Source organism: Athalia rosae, chromosome 3 (assembly GCF_917208135.1).
Source record: "Athalia rosae chromosome 3, iyAthRosa1.1, whole genome shotgun sequence".
NCBI classification, from domain to species: domain Eukaryota; kingdom Metazoa; phylum Arthropoda; class Insecta; order Hymenoptera; family Athaliidae; genus Athalia; species Athalia rosae.
The window spans coordinates 4,755,319-4,779,535 of NC_064028.1; the positions used below are offsets into that span (position 1 = coordinate 4,755,319).

Consider the following 24,217-nt stretch of genomic DNA (forward strand, 5'->3'; position numbering starts at 1 on the left):
TGGGTACCGCTTTGCAGAGCAATCGTGATGGTAACATAAATAACTAAAATTATAACAAGCGCCTCTTTTGAAAAGAATCTCTCATATTATTTAGTTAATCGATATTAAACAAGCAATAAAGTGACCGGGTGAATAATTTTATTTGGTTCTTACACAGTACGTAATCGGTTTATTGTTGATTTAAATACACGTACGCAAGTTATACAAAGTTCTAAAAATCTCAGATATTATTGGCAATAGACTATGATTTAAGATAATCACAATGCATTTGTATAAAAATTACAAATACGGTAACAAGATTCATGATTCAATAATAACTTATAAATTCTGTTTATATAAAGAAAAAATCTTAATATATGAGATAAGAACATTTTCTGCATGTTTGTGCTATGAAATTGCTGGTATACAAGTGGTACATAGTGCCGGTACTAAAATATAAATAACACGAATTACATTTTCAATTCGATATTCTTACCAATTCATTTCATGATTATTAATATACTATTCAAAAAGCGCTGCTCCGTTCATATATACATTTTCAGCTTTTCAAGCTCTACACCATACATATAGATATTCTCAAAATATTTATAGTTATTTCATTTGATAAATTTTCTATACATAAAACGAACCCGCAGAATCAATGCACAATGTTTCGTTAAACTTAAATTCATTGACAGCACATCAATGAATTTATATTTGCATGAGCAACAGCAAAATGGTATCAAATTTTGATGAGCAAGCAAAAAGTTTTGTAAGGCATTAGCACGGTTTATCTGTTCCTTTCAATGGCATATAGTAATATAATGAGCTAGATGAAGACTTTGGACCATTATAATTCTCAGAGGAGAATTCAGTAAGTGGTGAACTAAGAAACTAGTAGGACTTCGACACGCCTCAACAATAGAAATTCCAGCGTTTCAACTGCCTTCTTACGGAAATATTTGCTAGAATTAATTTCAATTCATTCGCATAATGACATATCATCGCTGATTCAATCGTATAATTTTATCTATACCCGTAAAAATAGGTAATTGTTACTTTAATTGAACATTTGTGTTCATAAAACTTTTACTGAATCCGATCAACTTGAAGATTACACGAAGCTTTGCAAGTCAAAAAGAATGGGCCTTCCTGTCCAGGATGGAATGTAGAAGGTATTATGTTGTATGTACCTGCTGGCACATCTTCTAATTCCAAAACAACGAAACCAGACCTACAAATCAAATATTTTCATTAATTCATAACGAATCGAATCATTGATATCTTGCATCACTCTCACCGAAAACTTCCAGAGCTTTTCGATCGAAATGCTGTTGGACATTCAGGGTCGTTCAATATCACAGTCACAATTTCGAAGCCAATTTGGTATTGCTTAGGACCTTTTAATATTACTCTTAAATGATTGTTGTTTTTAGAGCTTTGGAGAATAAGCTGATACCGCGGATTATTATGGTAGGTTGCAGGATGGTTTCCGCATCCACCTGCAGTAGAACCGACCCATTGGCCATCCGTTATCTTGAAAAAAAACATCACTTTCAGAACCAAACTCGGCTTTTGAGAGTAATGACAAAATATACGGCTTACCTCTTTTTCGAAAATATAAGGCTCGGCAATTTTACGAAGAGTAAAAGGACATGTTCCATAGCTGCGTAGAGTATAGTAAATAGTATTAGTCTTTTCGTATTGTGCTATGACTAGAGTGTAACGCGATTCACTGCTTGGTCCCAGTTTCAATTTGCAAAGATAATGAGGACTGTTAATTCGGACACCATCTTTATATGGCGGCGGATCATCTGAAAAAAGACTCGTAATGCAAACTCGCGACTGTTGGGTAAAATGGATATGCGCTGTCCAGATTTATCAAACTTACGTGGATAAAAAACCCTTTTTCCGTCATTTTTGTAGACTAGAACCGTAATATATTCTTGATTTTGCCTAAAATCTGCGATATCAGTGATGTGTCTTGTTAATAGAATCCATATTGCTCCAGTAACGTCTGGCGATACTTCTAGACTAAATTGAGGATTATCTCCGATGTTGAAAGCATCTTTGGTTGGTCCAATACCAGCTGTCCACATCCTGAAATGTGTTATCTTTGACGAACGGAATAGAAAATGTGTAATTATTAATCTAGATGTAATGAAGATGCAAGCTTGGAATAATGTAATAATATGTTGATTGGCAGCTCAGCGAATCTAGTCTGAGTGTCTTTCTAATAGATGGTCCTTATTTTTGCAACATTCAACTTACTGGTGAATACAATAGGTGAATTTGAACATTCCGGGGTTCCAGTTCAAGTAGAATACGTCAAAGAATCGGCAAATACTATCATAATCGATCCAGAAGATTCCATTGTCAAACTCTGATGCTGAATCTGGGTCATAATTTAGAGCACGTCTCATTTCCACGGTCCAGTGTTCCGTATCTAATTCCGAATAATTTCCACGCCAACGCAAATGTGACCACGGATTCTTCAACTGAAGAAGCCGCACACCCTACGGAAATTCCGACAACAGAATATTAAATTTGAAAAAAATCATTCAAACTTTTGTCATATATGTGGGCTAGAAGTAAATCGCTTTACCTGTACGTTTTTCACATCTAAAACCGCATATGCATGGGTCGGCACAAGACCTGTTCTTTCAGCATCACTGTCTGTTAATACACCAGTTGCAACTGTAACCAAAACATCTCCTCGACACATTCTTGTGAGTAACGTATCAAATAAACTATCTCTATTGAACTCTGGATCGTTCGGTCTGATAGCCCATCTTTCCGGTATCCAACCAGTTAATGCGTGTAGATCGATATTCTGTAAGTTGCAATAATTGAGTATTTATTGGGCCAGAAGCGATCTAAAAGACTTCAAGACTCACACTATTAGAACCAGGGAAATCGTATCCACCCATTACTTTCATGTAAGCTTTCTCTAGGAGAGAAATCCACAATTCTCCTCGATTGTTAGAATAGGAACATAGCAACTGATTATAACGACTCACAGGTAGCTGGTCATCTATAATGACTTTACGTGGAATACCATTGATGTGTAGTTTTACCATATATTTACCTGTAAATCGCATTGCTCAAGAAGATCTTTTAAGAAGAACATAAACATAGATTTGCATAAATCCATGGCTTACGTTATGGGTCAACCTACCAAAAGGATTAAAAATTGGTTCATTATGTCGATTTTGCGGATAAATAATGGACGTAACAAGGCGTTTTCGAAACTTGGTTTCATATTGGGCACTCACAGCCAAAGATGCCACAAATGAGCAGTCAGATACAACCTGAGAATGAAAAATTAGAGGTAAATTCTCTAACAAAGTTTGGTATTCCAATTCATCAAGGTGTACCAACCGTTTGTTTGATACTAAAATAATCTACGTGTGCTCCCATGACCATTTTCGGTTCAGCGAATAGTTCATCAGGACGAGTCCATCTTGAAAAGTCTGGTTTTTGTTTTGGGTCAAGCTCAAGAAGCCCATCTCTGTCTGTGAACGGAATTGCAAATTGGAATTTTTCTTTGAGGTCAATGTCCATGAAAGGCACGAACTTGTTGTTGTTTATATGCGAGCCATGCAATAAGACTTTTATTTCCTCTTCAGTATACGTGGAACTGCCACCTGTCACCTTCAGGTGTGCACTGCTTCCACGATGAAGAGGAGGTCTTTGTGTGCTATCTGAGTAAAAAAAATTTCAATAATATTGAAAATGGTAGTTGTTGTCACTGATGTTCTCATGAATTCAGATCAAATATTACCTGATACAGCAGGTGTCGCTTTCACAGAAATAGTTGGAGTTGGGTTTGTTTCTGGGACTGAAGGTAAATTTGGTAATTGAGTAGACGATTTATGCGTTGGAGAAGTTTTAGCAATTTTTTTGCTTTTTAGAGCCTCAGCTCTGTCAAGAGCTAGCCGTGCGAGATTAGTTAATTTCTGTTTAAGCTCAGGGTCTGCAGGTTTCTGTAACAGATTGAATTCTTTTAGGAAACTACATGCTGCAGCTGACTCCTAAATTACTTACAGCATTTAATCCAAGCTCAACCGCATCTGTATATAATTTTATGGCAATATCTGTGCAGTCAGCTTCATCGGCATCCAGGGCTTGATTAAACAAAAAGTTACACCTTTGCAGATCCATCTGATTAGTTTGTTCGTTCGTTTGCAACTTCTTATCTTGTTCTGCAACTAAAAGTTAGGGATTAGCAATGTGCCAAGCATATATGTTTTCGAAATTCATACTACTAACGTATTCTCTGTAGCGTAGATATTCGTTCCTGGTATTCCTGGAGTTTTGTGGATAGTATTTCGTCCAATGGTATAGTAGTAAGTCGTCGAGTGGCTAAGCCATAATAATACAGCGCCTGTTTGTACTGAAATTTACTATCAGATTCTACTGCCTTACGAGCAGCATGTAACGCATCTTCCAAAGCCTGACCCATCTTGTAAAGTTATGAGTAATCTGTCACAATTCGTCACGACAGAACATAACCCACACGAGTATCTCTAATCATTTATCGAGTGCCCACCAATTCACACAAGGAATAGTACGTATTCTGGAACTGGAATTCGAAAATAACAGTGTAAAACGAAATAGTTGATAACGCTACACTCGGTTGATACACTATGGTTATAATGAATGAAGCGATTTATTATATTTCGAAGAGAGAAAAACATTACGTAAAGGTAGAGAGGTGAAACGTCAGATTGACCGCAAAGGCAAGAAGCAAATATGCCCATTCCCGTCCTCAGTTTGTCCCAGTATTCTCCGCCCCCGGCGCATGCATTTGACAACAGATGGATCCCTCGTGGGTTTGATCCACTTTGACAGACAGTTTCTACTAGAGGGTCGAACAATAATAAATCCAGGGATCACATAATGATTTTTATTCAAGTCTTTAACATTCGCAACAACTACGATTGAGTTATATTGCAGAGTGAGCGTTTGTGTATTGTTTGTGATGTCGCTATCAACTTGAAGCCCAAATTGGTAAAATATACACAAAAAATTACAAAATGCGTCATCAAAATAAACAATTTCGCACTAGTTAATCTCGCATGTATTGGAGGCACTAATTATCCTGATCTAGACCGAACGATGTAGTTGAAGATTTGTGACACCTCTGAACCAAGCAATGTCCTTTGTGGATAAAATTGGTTACTTAGTGATAATTTATTGGGGCTACCAATTCTCCTGCAACATTATTCATATGCTATACAAAACATTCTTTTCCCATGGTAAGCCAATTGATTTACATTCCATGGGAAGATGGGGCGTTGTCACCGGTTGCTCTCATGGCATTGGCAAAGCCTATGCAGAAGCGCTTGCCAGAATAGGGATAAATGTTGTACTTATAAACACAAAAATTGATAAACTAAAAATTATTGCAAGCAATATAGAAACCTTGTATAATGTCAAAACCAGGGTAATAGAACTGGATTTGTCTCAGGGTCTCAAGGCTTACGAAACTATCGAACAAGAAATGTTTGGAATGGAGATTGGAATTTTAGTCAACAGCCTTGGTATGGGTTATCCTCATCCAGAGTATTTCCTTGAACTACCTCACAAGGAAAAAATCTATTCAAATATCATCCAATGCAACATTGTTGTTGTGACAAACATGTGCCGGATTTTCCTGCCGCAAATGATATTGCGAGGAAAAGGCGTCATTGTGAATGTAGCTTCATCAGCTGCGGTCATACCCAGTCCGCTTCTAACCGTTTTTGCAGCTTCCAAGGCTTACATTCTCAAATTCAGCAAGGAATTGAATGCAGAATACAGCAAACATGGAATAATAATTCAATGTTTACTACCAGGAAGTGTGTCTAACCATACATCCAATTCCCCGCCTATTGGATGGATTGTTCCCATGGCTGATGACTATGTAGCAAGCGCGCTTGACACTATTGGCAAAGAGGATAGCACCACAGGCTTCTTTCCCCATACCGTATTAGTAGGAATCATAAGAATAACTTATAAGTTATCACGCTCATTGGTTGTTAAATTTATGACAAAAGTCATGGAAAGAAATCGAAAGTATGCACTACAAAGATACGTTGGGTGATTCACAATTCAATTTTTGCTTCTATTTCATTGGCTCATAAATAAACTAATGTGCAGATAATGTTCAAATTATAAAATTCAGCTGAAGCTCTTATTTTCTTGCATTATCAATATGTTATCTTTGCTAAGCCGGTCTTTTTCTTTGGCTCTTTCGGTGCAGTCTTCAACGTCAGATAAGGTGTAGAAGATGATGTTCCACTCGCATGGAGGGTCAAATTTTTTACATTTGGTCGCTTACTCATAGTCTCACTGTCAAGAAACCCTGTCGTTATTATATTCTGAGATGATTTTTTGTTTTCATTTTCCAACCTTGTTCTCTGTGTTGTACTTATTATTTTAACTCGTACTACTGGTCTTACAGGTTTACGTGTTCCCTTCAATTTAGTTCTAGAGCGACCTTTCTGAATCTGTCGATTCACACCTGGTTCTGGATTTGTTTTATTATCAGGTAACTTATTCTTATTCATCTTCGTTTTTGCTCTCAAAGTTGTTGATAATACATGCTGACTGGTTTCATAATTACACGAACATGATTCTAGCGTAGCTATACATAGTCCGTCATTTGACTGTGTTTTTGTTGTTATTGCTGTTCCCTGGATCGTGGCTTTGTTATTAAATTCGTCGATATTCCTGCTGGAAGTTATTTCATTTGGAGGATGCATCTCATCACTATTTTTTGGTTGTTTTTCCTGATCAGCATTATTTGCTTTTTCTATTTGCATGTTTGGGCTTCCAGATTTTTGATTTTCACCTTTCAATTTTCTTGTAGAGTCACTCATCTGAATTGTAGAATCTACTTTCACCATTGGAGTCGTTTCTCTGTAATTATTTCCTCTTGCTGATTGTGCAGTTGAATTGTTTGTTATCACATGAGGCATAAAAATCTGTACGCCTTCCTGAACAGTAGCAGATTTAATGGATCTACTGGTTGTAATATTAAAAAAATTCCAAAGGAACTTCTCTTGATTAGTAATGATTTGAAAATTTTCTGTGTAAATATAACAAGCCACAATCAATATATTACTTTGCCGAAATTCGATGGGCTCGTACATCACTTCTAGCACCAACTCAGATGTTCCTATACCACCACGAAGCAACCGCATCCATGCTCTGGCTGCTGCAGGTGTTTGGTTGATACATTCAAAGAATGTTATTCTGCCCCTAGTATCGTAGGGTAATGTTTCTTCAGGCCAAAACAATATTGAACTTGAGTCCTGCTTTTTTGGTGGAATATATCCAATCATCTGTCTCCATTCTAGCTTGTAGTGATTATCTCTCACCTGATTCCATTTCTGTACCAGTTCATTCGGCAGTAAGATTTTATCATATGTTATGGAAATTACTGAATTTGGTTCAAGGATGATGAGAATGTATGCCAGCACTTGGAATGTCCCTGGGAATAGGTACCAATATGTGTGAGGTTGCTTCATTTGTGTTCCTTAATTTTACCAAGTTATTTGCACGTTTATGAACATCCAATAGAGTCGAAAGACTCTCCTGTTCTGTTGTGATAGACTGAATGTTCATGTGCCTAGATTCCTTAGCAAACTGATTAGCTGTATTTGCAATTGACATTTATGTTTTATGTTATAGCTTGAGACTTACAGCAGTGACTAATAAATGGTTCTATAAACTATGACTATGATTGAGAAATATTTGATAGCAATGAGTAATTGCAAATAGTCAGTAACCCTTCTGAACTGCATATTTTTTAAACAGCTACTCTAAATTTCTCAGAAGTGCAGAATTTGAATAATAGGTACATAGGCATTTAATAGGTGATCGGTTGCTTTCAACAATGAAGAATACCCTTGCTGGTAGCTCGGATGATTGCCGTTACCACAATAATGTATTCGAAGAATACTGTGAATTAGAAATCAACCCCATAATTAATGAACACACAAATACTGTAAGAATTCATCTATTTGAACATTCAGCTTGTTTACTATAATGTAAATCAAAGAATTATTTATTTGTTACAGATTAATGATGATTTCAAGGAAAAATTATCCAAAAGTGTCAGTAATTTATTACAAAAATTGGAAAAAAATAAGAAATATTTTGAAAAATCCAAGGACTTCTCAATTTATACGGGAACAACAGGAATCGCATATCTATATTTTCACTACGGAAAAACATACAATGACCAGTCATACATTATCGTAAGCTGACATCCTGCGCGAATTTTATATAATCTCCATTTCATGGTATTACACAAATATATATTCGTCTTTATTTCTTTAGAGAGCAGCGGAGATGATCAATGAAAAATTGAATGAACTGAAGTCATCGAAAAGATTGATATCATTTTTGTGTGGAATTGCTGGACCTTTAGCTCTAGGGGCAGTTCTTCAACACGTGTATTTTGATAGGAAAAAATCAAGGGCTTTAATAGCAGAGTCAGTAATAATCTCTATTCAATCTGAAAAATGGAAAACAAGTTATTTTGGTTTTCTTTTTACAGCTTGGAGGATCTATTCAAGTATACTTGTGACGGGAGCAGTGACGAATTACTGTATGGACGAACTGGTTACCTCCATGCGTTACTCTTTGTTAATAGCTACATATCTCCACCACCGTTTAATGAAAACTTTCTGAAACAGGTACATGCGAATATTATACATGTATAGGTAAATTATTGAATATCAAGAGCATTGCCGAAATTTCTGATGAATTTAATATTTTTAGGTGATAAATCTCATCCTAAATTCTGGACGAGCAACTTCCAGGGAGACACGCTGTGAGTCCCCACTCATGTATTCTTGGCATAATAAACTATATCTTGGGGGTGCCCACGGTTTAGCTGGAATTTTATACATATTACTTGAGGTACATTGAGCTACAAAGTAGTTTTACAGTATTAAAAAGTATTGCAATATATTTGAATTCTATTAAACAATTGACATCTATTAATGATGCAGGCAAAGCTTTACCTATCCCAGTCCCAGCTCAAAGAACTTATTGAACCAGCGGTGCAGTATCTCATTAAGCTGAAATTCGAATCAGGCAATTTTCCTTCCTCAATTGGAAATCAGACTGATAAATTGATTCACTGGTGTCATGGGGCCCCATCTATGGTCATGCTCTTCTGCAAGGTGTTTCAGGTGATTACCTTTGAATGTATTTGAGTGTTCAGAAATTTTGGTCATCGTATCGAGTCAGAAAAAGTAATTGTTGCATATTGTATTAGATTTTCCACAACCCAGAATATCTTCAAGCTGCTATTAGTTGCGCAGATGTTGTGTGGTCTCGAGGACTTTTAAAAAAAGGGTATGGGTTATGCCATGGGGTTGCTGGTAATGCCTACACGTTTTTGCATTTGTTCCAGCTAACTAAAGTAAGTGATTCTTGGTGTGTTGTTTGGCACCAACACTTATTTGAACCAAAGTGCTAAATATTTTTGATGTTCTCTAGGATAACAAGCATTTGTATAGAGCTTGCAGGTTTGCAGAATGGTGTATGAACTATGGTAAACATGAAAATAGAACTCCTGATCGACCTTTCTCACTGTTTGAAGGTATTGCATAATAATTCATTTATTATTTTTACACTTGCAATGTCATATTTTGAAAATAAATGTTCCAGGACTGGCAGGAACCATTTATTTTCTGATTGATATCCAAAATCCATTGTTGGCCAAGTTTCCCGCGTACACGGTATATAGCGATGAGTCAGTTGAGGAAGAAAGAAATTTTTCACAACAAAGTAAGTGTAACCAGCTGTACTCGTCAGTTCCCATTATTTCTGCCGGAAATTTGGTATCGGACTTCTTTTAGTTGTATTTCTAATGACCAATTATAGAAAATATTTTTTATGTGAGATACAATTATATCTTTTAGAGTTACTTGCCCTTAGAGACATATTGACTGTTTTCGAAACATGTAATCGACCTTTGAACCTTATCAGGGAAGAGATAACGAACCATAACAGAAAAAGAAGGGGTTTCTAGTGTCTTTATTAACGCGATCGATCATCCAATTGCGTGATATTGCACTGACAATGTCTGTTCATAAAGATTTTTGCAAAGACGCATACGTGAGCAACAGAGTAGTTCTTCCTGAGGAGGACGGTGGTGTTCAACCAGCAATAATAATTGTGAGCGATGGGAAAATACAGGAAATTATCCGTTCGTTCGACGAAGAAACGCTCAGCAAATTAAAAAATGTAATTACTCAAGCATCATCATATATTCGTTGAACTTTTTATTTCATAAATTGTTATTTGAATCAAAGGAAAATGTTATGGTTCAACACTTTGGTTCTTCGATCATAATGCCTGGTATTGTCGATTCTCACGTTCATATAAATGAGCCAGGCCGAACTGACTGGGAAGGATTTGATACAGCAACAAGAGCTGCTGCAGTTGGTGGAGTTACCACAATTGTGGACATGCCATTGTAAATTATTTACTGTTACTTGTTCCACTAACAATTATTATCTCCGTAAGCTCACTAATTTAACATTTGTAAACCACAGGAATTCTATCCCCCCAACCACTACTCTTGAAAATTTAGAGATTAAGGCAAGAGCAGCATATGGAAAAGTGTGGGTTGACGTAGGATTCTGGGGTGGTGTCATACCTGGAAATCAGGTACTAAGTGAAGAGCCGTTTTTCATTGCCAAAGTATTCTTTTATTGTACAAATTATATTTTTATATTCATGTGAATCAGAAAGATCTTCGGGCACTAGTAGCAGCGGGTACAGTCGGGTTCAAATGCTTCTTATGTCCAAGTGGCGTTGATGAATTTCCTCACGTTGATGTTGAGGATGTAGAGAAAGCTTTGGTCGAATTACAATCTACTAATTCTGTACTCGCGGTATGTGATTTATGAAATTATTCTGACATGGGAGTTACTTAAAGAAGATCAGCATATCAACTTCCTTCTTTTTTTAAATTCTCCAGTTCCATGCAGAATGTGAACTCGCACATCCGCGAAATATCACGAATAGAGATGGTGGGCTTTATGATACATTTTTACAATCACGACCACCTGCAATGGAAGTAGAAGCTATAAAAATGGTATCTTCTTTATGCAAACGTTATGGGTAAGCTGAGACCTCTTGTTTACCTTCAACTTTCATCAATAGGCAAGTCAACAAGTTTTCTTTCACTTATTTGCTAAATACCAGGTCTGATTCTTAGAGTGCGATGCCACATCGTTCACCTATCAGCAAGTGAAGCTTTGGAGATTATAAGAGATGCAAAAGTTGAAGGATCTCATCTGACGGTCGAAACCTGCCATCATTATTTGAATTTCTCTGCCGAGGAAGTGCCCATTCACGCAACAGAATACAAATGCTGCCCACCCATTCGTGATAAATCTAATCAGGTAATATTGATCCGAAATTTCATTTCAAGAACCTAAATTCCATCTACTCAGAATATTTCTAAAATCATCAACAAAACTGCACGTTTTTCAAAAATTTGTTCAGAATAAACTGTGGGAGGCATTAGAGAACGGTTTACTGGATATGGTGGTGTCGGATCACTCCCCATCAACACCAAACCTCAAGAGATGTGGAGATTTCATGACAGCCTGGGGCGGAATTTCATCTCTGCAGTTTGGTGTGGATTTTTAACCATAAGTTTACTCTGACTTTTGAGATTTAAATTGGAACTTTATTCAAAAATAGATTTTGCTTTTACGGGTACAGGCCTATCAATAATGTGGACTGCTGCAAGAAAGCGAGGCTTGAAATTGGAAAAAGTTTCACACTTGCTGAGCAGAGCCCCAGCAAGGCTGTGTAATCTTGATGATCGTAAGGGCAGACTATGCAAGGGAATGGATGCAGATCTCCTTATCTGGGATCCTGAGGCAACCATAAAGATTCAAGAGTCGATGATTCTGCATAAAAATAAGGTAATAACTGTAATGATCATTTTTGTGTTTAGAGAAGCTAGCCAATTATATCACTGCTATTTCTAGCTTACGCCTTACATGGGCAACGAATTGTTTGGGCAAGTACTAGCAACAATAATCCGTGGACATACGGTTTATAAAAATGGACTTCTTGGAAATAAACCCATCGGAAACCTACTGCTCAAAGATGAAAAGTATTGCATCTAAAGTAGGCTTACTTCACGTAACTTACTTTCAGAGCTACTTGCTACGTTATTGCATGTAAGTTACATCTTATCTGAAAGTATCGTTCGTCCACGCTGAAGCGTCATTCTATTTGATTTATGAAGCTCGGGACGATGCCGCGATTGTCATTTCCATAAGTGAATTGATCATTTAAAATAATTTAATTCAAACTATGGCTCAAACGTAAAAACCCACCTACGCATAAGGGAACAAATAACTCAGCTGAAGCTCTTTTGTATGACCGTGTAACGTCTTGATATAATATGGTTTCTCATTTGATAAGAGAATGAAATTATCTCTGACTGAACCACATTCATCCGCGACACATGTATTTGTTTTTACTATTAGTCATGTGTTCGCTCCATATGGTAAGTGGAAATATTAAATTATCATTTATAAGTCAAAGTCATAAATAATATTGGAATCAGATGTCGCTCGTAAAAATTGTTACGATATTTTCATGACAAATAAACGGTGATACATACGATGTGTACGCTTTTACATAATATATTTAAGATCTGTTTTATTTGGCGGTAAAAAAGGGGTCTGTCTAGTTGAAACGGTTGAAGCTGTCTCCAGTTGAATACGTCATCACGCGGGTTTTTCACCTTTAATAAGATTAGCAGGGCAAATGATTATTGAGGATAACAAGTCGGTACGTTTAGAATCACGCATTGCACGATATCTCATTAATATTTGCGGAATATCTGAATATTAAAGAAAGCATATCCGACAATATGACAATGCTTCAAAGTGCATGGACATAGTTCTTATTGAAAGAATGTGCATTTTGAATCAGTTATATCGGCGCTGGTAGGATTACAAGTTGTGAAAAATAGGTTCAATCGGAATCGACAGTAGTCACATTGTAGTTAGGAAACGAAATATTGCGCATATTTGAACGCCTTTCAGCCATCTGACATTCATGAGTCACTTTACTTACAATTAATGCCGATGACGACATGGGGCCGCAGCCGCACAGTTGTGTTTGTGGTGTTTCACCTATTCAAGGCTCGTTTTATATTTTATATTACGTGCCCACTTCTCAGCCAACGTACTCTAATTTTTTTGTAGAATTACTCATTATTTTTGCTGCAAGAGGTATGATGATTCGATATATCATCATTGATTGATAATTCTTGCAGATCTGTTTGATTGATTTCATCGCTCAATATTTTTGAAAAGTCAACATTCTTATCTATTACGAGTCTTTCGGAGAGTGAACACTCTCATGATTCATTATTCAAACAAGGAGTCTGTAATTTTATTCTCATTCTAATGCAGTCCTTTCAGTAATACCGAACGTATTAATTACTAGACGTATTTTATCTACAATTAATAATGGCTTGTTTTTGGTGTTGTCTGTGGAAATTTCCACGATCCTGTTGATGCGGGACAAATGATTTTCAAAATTATTAAGAAAGGCTTTATCACTGGATGGCGACGACGATGTAAATTACCTCGCCGTTGTTGATTGTGTGCGTTATTCCAGGCAGTAATCACGGTCATATGAAAGTATGTATACATATAAATGTTGCGTGACGTCATTGGATGACGTCAGCCTTGCCCCACCATGCTCTTTTTAAGTACATAACATACGTTGGGGGAGGGTGAGGGTGACAAGGGTCAATGCGCGTCGGCGATATATTATTTGACATAAAAAATGTTTATCGCAATGACAAAAAACGCAAAAATACCGCCAAGCCGGATGCAAAAGTCTTATCGTTGTTAGTTAAAAGAATCACCACTTTACTCCAAACGCTATGATACGTGAAGAGAATTAGGTTCTTCATTTCAAATAATTGCTCAATCAAAGCCATTTTTCCGATTTATAACCCTTGCAGCCAAAAGTTTGGAATAGTCTTCATTAAATTAGATACTTATTCCCCTTAAAAATGCACGTATTTTTCAATGATAAGCTGAATACATATGCGCTATTGGGCAACAGCATAGTGATTGTGCTAATTTGGACTCCCGCGTTACCATCCGCTGAGAGAAATTAGTCCGCTATTAATTCGATTTTTTATGAACAATCAACGAATGTTTTATGAGATGATTGTTATCAAAGTACATGAATTATTATAAATACACGCCATTCTTTTATTCAAATTTCATTGATCGACTTTGCGCTTCGGGTGGGATGAAGAAAAGGCATGAAGTGGCGAAGAGGTTCGGCGAAATATCGCTCCACCATTATATGCTGTGGCGTAGTGATACAGTGGCCATTTTGATTGTGACGCGAGGATCTCTCGTCGTGGTCTCGACCAGTGACGAAGCCACTGGAGTTTTGACGTGGCTGCTACGTACTTGCCCGCTTGCCCACTCCGATTGCAGCAAAGTTGGTGACGAGGAATACGTAACTGGTAAGTACTCAGCTGGAGAATAATAACAACCGAGCATGGACCACCGTTATTGCGATAGACCCGAAATGTTTTTTGGATGTTAGCATCTTAATTCAGAGCATTAATAACCGATAGTTTAGTGTGTACATTGGATGAGGTACAAAATATGGCGTCTCAAGAAACATGTTTGTATAATATCTTTAAAACCGTACCAAGTGCTACGCAGATATTTACTCTCGAAGCTCTCATATGCGATGCATATACCCATCATCTGACGTTGGAAGATTTAAGTTATTTTACCACCGCACGTCTAACGCCACTGTTTACTCATTGGCTTGTCACGGAAAAAAACATATTCAATAAACATCGTTTTATTGTTCATTTATTATTTTTAGACCGCTTATGTAAATGATGCAGTAGCATTGGCCGTTTCATGCGTGGCGGGAACATGGTTTCCCTTTTGAATCTAGTTTGAAAGGTTTGAAACAATATGTCATCTGTAACTTATGATCAATCTGTCAATGATTCCAAACGTTTGCACCTGACATACTGTCAATTATTATACCATGCTTGATGAACAGAATACTATCGAAATGATTTTTCTTAAATGTAGAAACTTTTATAGTAACATTACTCCGACAATAATCAAATACAGGCCTACATCTCTGTACAAAGCCACTACGAGGGTGATGTTTCTCAGTAAATATCAGTGATTTATGGTGTTTACTTAAATCCATCGTTTCCAATTTTCTTTCGCTGTTCGCCACACGGATGTTCAAGATTGGTGTAATAAAAGAATGACATTATGGTACAATTAGTTTATGCAGAAGAGGTGAATAATATTATTATTTTATTAATTTCATCGCCGACAAAGCTAAGTTAATATATTGCTTTTATTATTTGGTAAAGACTACCGCTTAACATGTTTCAGAGCGGCCGTGAAACTGGTATATGATGATGTATACATTGAGCTTTGCATATTTTGTTCGTTACATTGAAATAATCAGAGCACATTTATTTACAGGGATAGCGGTCCCCAGGCTATGGAAAGTATGGTTGAAGAAAACGGATCAACCGTTGACCCACTATCGCAGGGATCTCAGGGTGGCGATGCAGCACCAGCGATAGCAACATCGGTACAATCTTTCAGTAGATCCCAGCACCATCTGGTGGCCTCGACCAGCATTGTGCAACTGACGCTTCCCTTATCAGGGACAACGCAGGTATACAGGACACGCTCCTGTGTATCCATGCTTGATTAACGTTTCTTTTTTTTTCTATTTATCTCAACTCCAATCTTTTATTAGCTGTCAAGTTCTTTTATCTATATCTGCAGGGCATGCATCTCGTCAATCGTTATGTACGTAAAAGATTCTACGTAGTTGTATACAAAATTATACAGTTTGTCCCTTACATTCTATTATATTTTTCATCTTGCATAATGCTGGTTTTGGCCCCCTTGAAGTTGATACTATGACAATATCACAACACTTCCAGACTCACTTTACTTGAAAATAAGTGGAATTAAACGTCCAGTATCCATCTCCAAATTCAGATGGACCACTTGTCTAATAACACCAATTCTTATTGGAGATTGTAAGCGACCATTCAGGTGCTGAAAAAAAATTGTTTTAGAACTTTATGAAATAGTGTATATCAATAACTTTTGTTATAATTGATTTGAAGCAGGTGGCATTTTTCTGCAGAGGTTCATACTTAAGATTTATATTAGAACTGTTTGAATACGTTATTCAAATTGTATTTTTTTTATCCACGTACGATTTTCGAATGGCTATTTTGTGTTTGATCACTATAGAAACAGCTTGTACCTCGTTTATTTTTTTGTATTTATATCAGAGAATGATAATTAAATTGGATATTATTAAACGTTTCTCTCTATGGAGATTTTTATTTTTTCCTACTTTTTATCATAGTTTCTTGCCAATACATTTTCTAATAATTTTTCTCTTATCTGAATTACAGGTACAGTCTGTGATACAACCCAACCAACAGTCAGTTATCCAAACTGCTACAAATATACAACCTGTCGCGCTTTCAAAAGCAAACGTGATCCTTGTGAGTAAACCCAACTCCGTGATCCAAACTACGCAAGGTAGTCTACAGACTCTACAGGTAGATAATAGTTCTTCGCAACTTTTTGAATTTGGAAAGGTAAATTGCGGTCTGATATCAAATGATATCCTTTTTTCTAAGGTTGTCGAAACTGGAAGTGATGACAGCTTCTCAGATGAAGAATCTCCAAAGAAGAGGAGGGACATTCTGACTAGACGACCATCCTACAGAAAAATCCTCAACGATTTAGGCGGAGGTGAGATTGCAGGTAAATATACCTTGCTTCATTTATGTCTTTTTCATCACTTTTTTCTACATAACACTTATTACATAAGAAAAACAAAGTTCTGTCTACGATATGGGCGATTTGAACGGATACATTGTTTGTTATGCTATGTTGCTGTGTTCCATACTTTCATGAACAACCAGTCTCTCAATCAGTAAAAACAATCGGGCAAAGTTTTTTTTTTGCAATAGGTAACAAAGTGGTTACCAATCGCTTTTATACTGTGATCTTGATCAATAACATCCATCAAACTTTTGCTCTTGCTATTCTACCTGGTACAATTCATCATGTCGATTTTTAGAAACGCTACTATTGTCAGAAAATTGTATTTGAAAACCCGATCCGTGGTCTATGTTAATTTGCTTCCGATTTAGTGATGTTATTTATTTGTCTTCCTAGTGTCGTAGCTTTGATCTGTTTGATATGACTAGTATCTCTAGGAGTAACTTTATACGCATATCTTCAACAATTCAATTCTTTTTGTTTTTATAGCATCAAGGACTCTAGTATTTATCACCAATAACTAGCAATAATGCTTTGGTAGAATATTCATTATTAAAATACAATAGACATTATCTTCACGCTACTGCGGACGGGCATAAATTTCACATTTCAAATGTTTTTAAAGCTTTTGTTTATTGCTGGAATGAAATTAGTTTTTATTTCTATTGTTTGTCCGTTTTATCTGCAGCAGAATGTTCCACCAAGCTAGAAAATGCAAACAAATAATTCCAGTGAATTAGATCTAGTGCTTTGCAACATTTGCTCAATCACTTAGAGTTTAAATGACAACAAAAATTGCTCGTTTGCAGAATCTGTATGAACAATTTTTGATCACAGCATGGGCCATCACTTTCGAATCGTATTACTAGCTGATTTTAACATAATGGTAAAATTGTGCTTGTTGCTGTTCTTTTTTTCTTACCTAGTTAACAATTTCTAAACAATGTGATTGTACTTGCTTTTGAGTTACTCCGAGAGGACAGAGGTGGGGCAGAGTACAAGTTTCGTTGATCAATGAAATGAAATAAAAAAATTTAGAGATGTGTATCGTAATTCAATAATTATACATATAGTGAAATCATTAATTGACTAGTGGTAACAATGCTTGGCATTAATGTTTTGTACAACAGTTGAACAGTTGGAGCTTTGCAACGCTCAGAAGTAGATTTTTTTTTTTAATGCGGCTCCAAAGATGCCTACTGCTGGTGGAAAGTGGAGAAACAACAACTGTGAATAATTTATCTGCTACGTAAATAATCTCATTTTCCTAGTCAAATTATTCCCTGTATTTTTTTGGACTCCTCACGCATCCATTTTTCACTAACATTAGCACACGAGCTACAAAAGCAAATAGACAAAATGAATTGCTCATCAGATAACAGCTTAAGATGTACCATAATTCGATGGTGAGAACACAGCGTGGATAATTAATGTACTATGTCATAACCGTAGGATAAAAATGAATGTTTAGACGGTGTTTCTATAATTATTATCTATATAAAGCTGAAGATAAATGAGATTCAAATTAATGCGACCACATGATATATTGATTGATTTCACTGTACTTAAAATGGGGGGTTCGGTTGGTTGGGTGTTCCAGAGGGTCGATTGCCCCCCCTCGAATCCTCCTCGGAGTGCGACTCCAACGTGGACAGTGAAGTGTCTTCGCACTCGCTTCATTATCAGACAGGTTGGTGACTTTATCTTCTGTATAATTTTTTCTCTCGGTCCTTTTTTTTGTAGTGTCACCTCGATCCTTTATTAGATTTTAATTGAGTTAATTTGATTTACGAAGGAGATGTTATTTTATATTAACCATGGGAAGCGAGCTTCAAAATTCCTATCCCTGTGTGTACTGCCCTTGATGGTGTTCTCCCACACGTCTGCTTAGTGTGGCATCCTTGCTTATGGGATCTTTTGGTATCTCAATTTACTAAAACTCTTTCAAAATATAGTTCAAGTATATCGGTATAGTTCAGGGTGCTGTTCAAGAAGTTTTCATTAATCACGTTACTGTTCAACGCCTCACCATTAATCATTAGTAATTGGCAATTTGGCTGACTGAATCGTTGAAACGGTAAAACTTAATTGAAATATTTTACAGTCATACCTGCAGGGACTATTCAAATTGCAACCCAGGGGGAGGGTGTTCCAGGGCTTCACACGCTAACTATGAGCAATGCGGCAACAGCGGGTGGAGCAATAGTTCAGTATGCACAGGGCCAGGACGCGCAATTCTTTGTCCCAGGTGTGCCTCCTTCATAGCTCTCATTATTATTTTCTGTATTGATCTTTTTATTCACTTTTGAGCCCTTGAAAGAATGGCTTGCACGTTACCTACCTATGTTTCGTTGTAGTTAGAGGCCTTCAGAGAATGTATTGAACAGTCGCTATGTACTTAGATCATGGGTCGGGTACCGTGACCATTTAAAAATGATTTTTAACTATTGAACTTGTGATATTTGTAGTAAATAGGTATTGTGTTTGAACAGAAAAACGCCAGCTTCACTTTTCACACAATCTACCTATGTCTTTGAAATCAGCTGCATATTGGTGCAGGCACTATTATCAATTTCAAGAGTACAGATTCTTGCAATGTTTCAGCTTACACAGGCCATGGGGTCGTGGTCGAAGATGCAGCCAGAAAACGGGAACTCAGGCTTCTCAAAAATAGGTGAGATGAAGATTAGTTTGTTTTTTCAATTAATGGTTATCGGTTGTTTTATTTCTGTAAACCATAATTAAAATATATCATCCACTTTTTTACAGAGAGGCAGCACGTGAATGTAGAAGAAAAAAAAAGGAATATATAAAGTGTTTAGAAAACCGGGTAGCCGTGTTGGAGAACAGAAATCAAACGTTGATTGACGAATTAAAATCATTGAAAGAACTTTACCAGCAAAAAACTGACTGAGGTCCGTGCTTGGTGCTGGTGTATTGTATCAAATCCACACTCACGGTTCGGTACATTCATCGTTCTTGTCGATTGCTACATAGCTTGTACACGAGATGGGGAATGAAATGGTGATGTACACGAATTCGTATAGATAAGTGTTTCTGTAACATATTGTATTTATGTACTACTACGAGGAAGAAAAAGAAGGCTTGTGAAACTTGCTCTTACTAAAGCGAGAAGCCAAAGGTTTGCGAATAAAGCAGACAAAACATTGTAAGCAACGTCAAACAAACAAAAAAAAAAAAGAGAAGATGACCCTATTTTTTGTATAAACATAATATCAAATGTCGTGTTAAGTTTTATGATCATACCTGTTCGTGGCATTGAGTTTAGTGCTCCAAGGCTATTACATGGATGGTATGTGGCCATACCAAATTGCAAATGGTACCTTCTAATAACATTGACGAAATGATTTTGAACAATGCAGAGAGTTACAAGATTTTGGGTATCATTAAAAATGAATGAATTTCGACTAAACGCCACTGTTGTGCAATAACAAGTTTTTATTCGATATCTGTAGATTGATTTATTATTTTAGCTACGATAAAAATTACTTTTTGGATCCTAAAGCTAGTTACATGGGTGTCTAGCTATTGGAAAATGAACTATTGAACGTTTTTCTCATATTTTTTGTATGAACGTTTAATTTAGATTTGCATATGATGCAAGAGAACAGATTTTATGATAGAATCTATATACCCACTATTAGTCCCAAAAGTTTTAGTACTCTCTATTGATCACATTTTTGTTCATTCAGTTAACCATTGAATGAGCTACATTCAGGTATCTTTAAATATGTCGCATGATGGAGTATCAATTACCGATTTTGATAAAATAATAATCTGCTGGCATTTGTTTGGAGCTTTTCTGCATCCTAACTTCCTAGATTTCTAGATTTTCTTACGGGTAGCCAGAATATTGAATCACACCCAAAATGAGACCCTCGTGTAACATCGGACAATGAATCCAATGTGTTATTTAATTTTATCCGAATAGCCTTACAATGCTCCGAGCTGGCTGCCACCCTTGTATATTATAGATGTAATATAAATTTGGAGTGCCTTGCAGATTGCAGTATATACATATATATAAATAAATACTAATTAAATGCTATGTACGACCATAGATATATTGAAGCTCAATATATCTGTGATACGACGTAGATATGGGTAGAGATAATATTTTCAAGTATTATTTATTGCAGTATGACCTATAGCATTATTTTCCGAATTTTTGAAGAATATCTTTCTCTGTCTTTATTTATCGCTTATCGATGTGTCTTGAATCAAATCACTTCCTGTAATTCATACAGATTTATAAGACTCGTCTAACTCACAATAGTCGCATGAACATCATTATTTAGTCCGAGTAACACGAAATGGATTTCGTTGAAACACTTGTAATCGCTCTTGAAAGAGTTCTGCAACGGTTTCATCCATTTTGAATCTCACCGGATACTACTCGTATCTCACTTGTCTGTATTCGTATCTACCGTTAGTATCAAGAGCTGTTTACTTTTGACACCATAATATGTTCGTCTCATGACGTAGAGTTTTATATTGTTTTTCGATAAATTCCAGGATTAGTTCATCACAATGGAAAGTACATTTGCTGTTTCCATGATTATATTATTGAATTTTATAATTAAATTGAAATCTCTTCTATGGTAGAGAATACGCAAATTTGAATCGTATCCGTTGTTTCGTTTAATATCATTTTTTTATTCACATTGACGAATGAGTAAGAATACTTTGTCCAATTATCCTGAAAGTGATAGATAATCAGTTGTATACTATCAATATTATATTCAAGTGTTACCCGAGTTAGTAAATGTGAGGTCAATCTAGACAGATCTGTTAATTTTGTGTCGGCAAGATCAATCGTGCCCTTTTACATCAATATTAATCGGAATAGTTCATTCGCTTTTTATAACGATTGCGATCGGATCGTTGAACGGATATTATTTATGTTCGCGGCTGTTCAAAACATCGAGGGTATGTCTATATTGTTTAAATTTTCGATATTGTGCTTGTAATACAAAAATATAGTACTTACTGTGAGAAATTAGGAAAAAAAAGAAATGAAAGAAGAAAAAAATATATATTATGTATAAATAAACCCTAATTTATTATCGATTGTAATTTGTTTTATTCGCTGGTAAATTGGGTCTTTTTATCTTTATCCATGATGACCAATTTTTTCTAATTGATGAAAATTTGGGTATCTCACGCTGTTGCAAATATGAATATATGTATGATATATGTATATCTTGGTTGCTGCACTTAATATGATATGATGAAGTATTGTACATAGATAATATATGTATTTTTACATATCATTGGCCTTCTTGAAGAAATATAGCTTGTAACTCTATTGATAATTCTCGGCCCTACCCAGTTGTTTTTTTCCTTCAAAATCGAAAAGCCAAAACGATTTGTGATGATTCTTACGCTTACGCTGGTATGGTACGAGCGAATTCTTCAAGCGCAAAATTGGACATTTTTCAAATCATTCCAGCGACCGTTTCCTGAAGTTTTTTGACCTCTGAAACCCCCTGATCCGTCAATCGGATTAACATTAAGTTAAAATCAGTATTGAACGAGATATCTCAATTTTTTCGCTTTCCAGAGTGATAATTTGGCGATAACTCGATCTATGGCTTGGAGATTCAGAGTCCTAGACCCAAAATATTTTTGACCGCAAAATTTTGAAAAAAAAGAGCTACAGTGTTTAGATTAACTAATTGAATACAAGTCATTGAATCATACAAATGATAAATCATTGATTGAATGTCATGCAATGAACTTTGGATTTAAATGTTCGATTAATGATTATTTAAAAATCGCAGTCAATATGGAAACGGTCGATCACGGAAGTTTGATTCGGTATACGGTTAAAAGAGCATGTAGATTTCTCGTCTCTGAGGCAACGGCGGTACAACCGCAGAAAAATCAGCAGCAATCACATCCTCAGAGAAGACAGAGAGAGAGAGATAAAGGTATTAATCAATCTAGGAGTATATCCTATGGAGATATCGTGATTTTTTTACTTTGAGAAGATGCGGTACTGATGATAACTTGATCATTGAAGTGTGATCCAAATTATTCATGTTTTTCAACATTTTCATCTTCTGTTTCAGGAAAAACAATGGCAATTTGTGAACTAGCTCCGCTTCACAACCAGAACGCAAGACTCGGAGATGCATCGGAAAGCTACTTCATCAAATTCATCCATTAAATGATATTACTTCCAATATGTATTACATACTCATAGATACGTAAACATTCGATGTATAGCCATAGGACGTGCGTTCCTTCGAATATTCCGAAACCGAGTCTTATGTAGTCTAAGAACTTTGGTCATTGATTTATTGTAAGAGAATTTTTCCCTGTGTAAATAAATTGATAATGAACGTGATAATTTGTCAGAATTCATTGCATATCTTTTTCATCAATGAATAAGAAACATTTTCAAATTGATGATTCAATTATGATTGATTTCATCTCTATATGCTTCACACTTTAAAACATCGTTCATACGATAAGACCTGCAAGCAACTAGGTAGTGTCTTGCTCTTATAGCCGGGGAGTAGGATTGGGTACACATGATTGGAGGCGTGCACATGATGAGGCATCCGGTCCAGGAATACCTCCTCGGTTTTTCTGTTCTCCTGATACAAAAATAAATTTTCGGAGAAAATTTTATCCACAGAATCTGGCACCCGGTTCCAAAATACCTCCTCGGTTTTCCTGTTCTCCTGATACCAAAAAAAATTTTCGAAAGAGATTCTATACACAGGATTGAATGCATACACAGGATCGAATGCATACACATGATCAGGCACCCGGTCTCGGAATACCTCCTCAGGATTTCTGTTCTCCTGATACAAAATTTTATTTTCGGCAAAAATTTTTATTTCCGAATTTGGAATACCTCCTCGGGTATCCTGTTCTCCTGATACCGAAAGAAAAAAAAAAAAATTCGAAAGAGATCCGATGGACAGGATCGAATGCATGGACATGATCAGGCACTGGGTCTCGAAATACCTCCTCAGGATTTCTGTTCTCCTGATACAAAATTTTATTTTCGGCAAAAATTTTTATTTCCGAATTTGGGATACCTCCTCGGGTATCCTGTTCTCCTGATACCAAAAAAAAAAAAAAAATTTCGAAAGAGATCCGATGCACAGGATCGAATGCATAGACATGATCAGGCACCCGATCTCGGAATACCTCCTCAGGATTTCTGTTCTCCTGATACAAAAATTAATTTTCGGAGAAAATTTTATCCACAGGATCTGGCACCCGGTTCCGAAATACCTCCTCGGTTTTCCTGTTCTCCTGATACCAAAAAAAATTTTCGAAAGAGATTCTATACACAGGATTGAATGCATACACAGGATCGA

General features: G+C 36.2%; 4 protein-coding genes and 1 long non-coding RNA gene across 31 annotated transcripts; 3 read left to right on the plus strand and 2 right to left on the minus strand.

The window, feature by feature from the left end:
• Positions 1-121: 121 nt before the first annotated feature.
• LOC105691680 (calpain-7-like) lies at positions 122-4,821 on the minus strand. Its single transcript, XM_048652299.1, has 13 exons — positions 4,683-4,821; positions 4,252-4,564; positions 4,027-4,190; positions 3,764-3,965; positions 3,361-3,683; positions 3,158-3,290; positions 2,877-3,067; positions 2,585-2,812; positions 2,251-2,495; positions 1,871-2,079; positions 1,585-1,793; positions 1,280-1,515; positions 122-1,213 (listed from the first exon to the last, which is right to left on the minus strand). Exons 2-13 carry the CDS (start codon positions 4,442-4,444, stop codon positions 1,069-1,071), a joined length of 2,478 nt encoding a protein of 825 aa, XP_048508256.1. The 5' UTR covers positions 4,445-4,564; positions 4,683-4,821; the 3' UTR covers positions 122-1,068.
• On the plus strand, positions 4,451-12,639 carry LOC105691679 (CAD protein). 3 transcript variants are annotated; one of them, XM_012410325.3, is made up of 20 exons: positions 4,451-4,992; positions 6,428-6,514; positions 7,834-7,975; positions 8,049-8,228; positions 8,311-8,465; positions 8,531-8,669; positions 8,755-8,895; positions 8,988-9,170; positions 9,257-9,403; positions 9,481-9,583; positions 9,652-9,771; positions 10,082-10,230; positions 10,299-10,462; positions 10,542-10,656; positions 10,737-10,883; positions 10,970-11,112; positions 11,210-11,396; positions 11,500-11,632; positions 11,722-11,927; positions 11,994-12,639. In XM_012410325.3, exons 3-20 carry the CDS (start codon positions 7,865-7,867, stop codon positions 12,132-12,134), a joined length of 2,664 nt encoding a protein of 887 aa, XP_012265748.2. In that variant the 5' UTR covers positions 4,451-4,992; positions 6,428-6,514; positions 7,834-7,864; the 3' UTR covers positions 12,135-12,639. The 3 variants fall into 3 exon arrangements, with proteins under 3 accessions (XP_012265748.2, XP_048508255.1, XP_012265745.2); XM_048652298.1 differs by having other exon boundaries at positions 7,845-7,975; XM_012410322.3 differs by lacking the exon at positions 6,428-6,514 and having other exon boundaries at positions 7,660-7,975.
• LOC105691683 (very-long-chain 3-oxoacyl-CoA reductase-A-like) lies at positions 4,989-6,067 on the plus strand. The gene has a single exon (XM_012410346.4). It carries the CDS (start codon positions 5,138-5,140, stop codon positions 6,065-6,067), a length of 930 nt encoding a protein of 309 aa, XP_012265769.2. The 5' UTR covers positions 4,989-5,137.
• On the minus strand, positions 10,961-14,846 carry LOC125500244. 2 transcript variants are annotated; one of them, XR_007277506.1, is made up of 3 exons: positions 14,707-14,846; positions 13,096-14,527; positions 10,961-11,057 (listed from the first exon to the last, which is right to left on the minus strand). It is a non-coding gene; the product is annotated as an uncharacterized LOC125500244 (long non-coding RNA). The 2 variants fall into 2 exon arrangements; XR_007277505.1 differs by lacking the exons at positions 13,096-14,527; positions 14,707-14,846 and adding an exon at positions 11,136-11,277.
• LOC105691681 (cyclic AMP-responsive element-binding protein 1) lies at positions 14,378-22,192 on the plus strand. Of its 24 annotated transcripts, none has more exons than XM_012410336.3 (8): positions 14,378-14,515; positions 15,519-15,717; positions 16,478-16,627; positions 16,709-16,835; positions 18,457-18,546; positions 18,961-19,104; positions 19,461-19,530; positions 19,626-22,192. In XM_012410336.3, the coding sequence occupies exons 2-8, from the start codon at positions 15,538-15,540 to the stop codon at positions 19,768-19,770; spliced, it is 906 nt and encodes a 301-aa protein (XP_012265759.1). In that variant the 5' UTR covers positions 14,378-14,515; positions 15,519-15,537; the 3' UTR covers positions 19,771-22,192. The 24 variants fall into 24 exon arrangements, with proteins under 24 accessions (XP_012265759.1, XP_048508272.1, XP_048508267.1 ...); XM_048652315.1 differs by having other exon boundaries at positions 15,519-15,630; XM_048652310.1 differs by lacking the exon at positions 14,378-14,515 and adding an exon at positions 14,538-14,651.
• Positions 22,193-24,217: the final 2,025 nt, after the last annotated feature.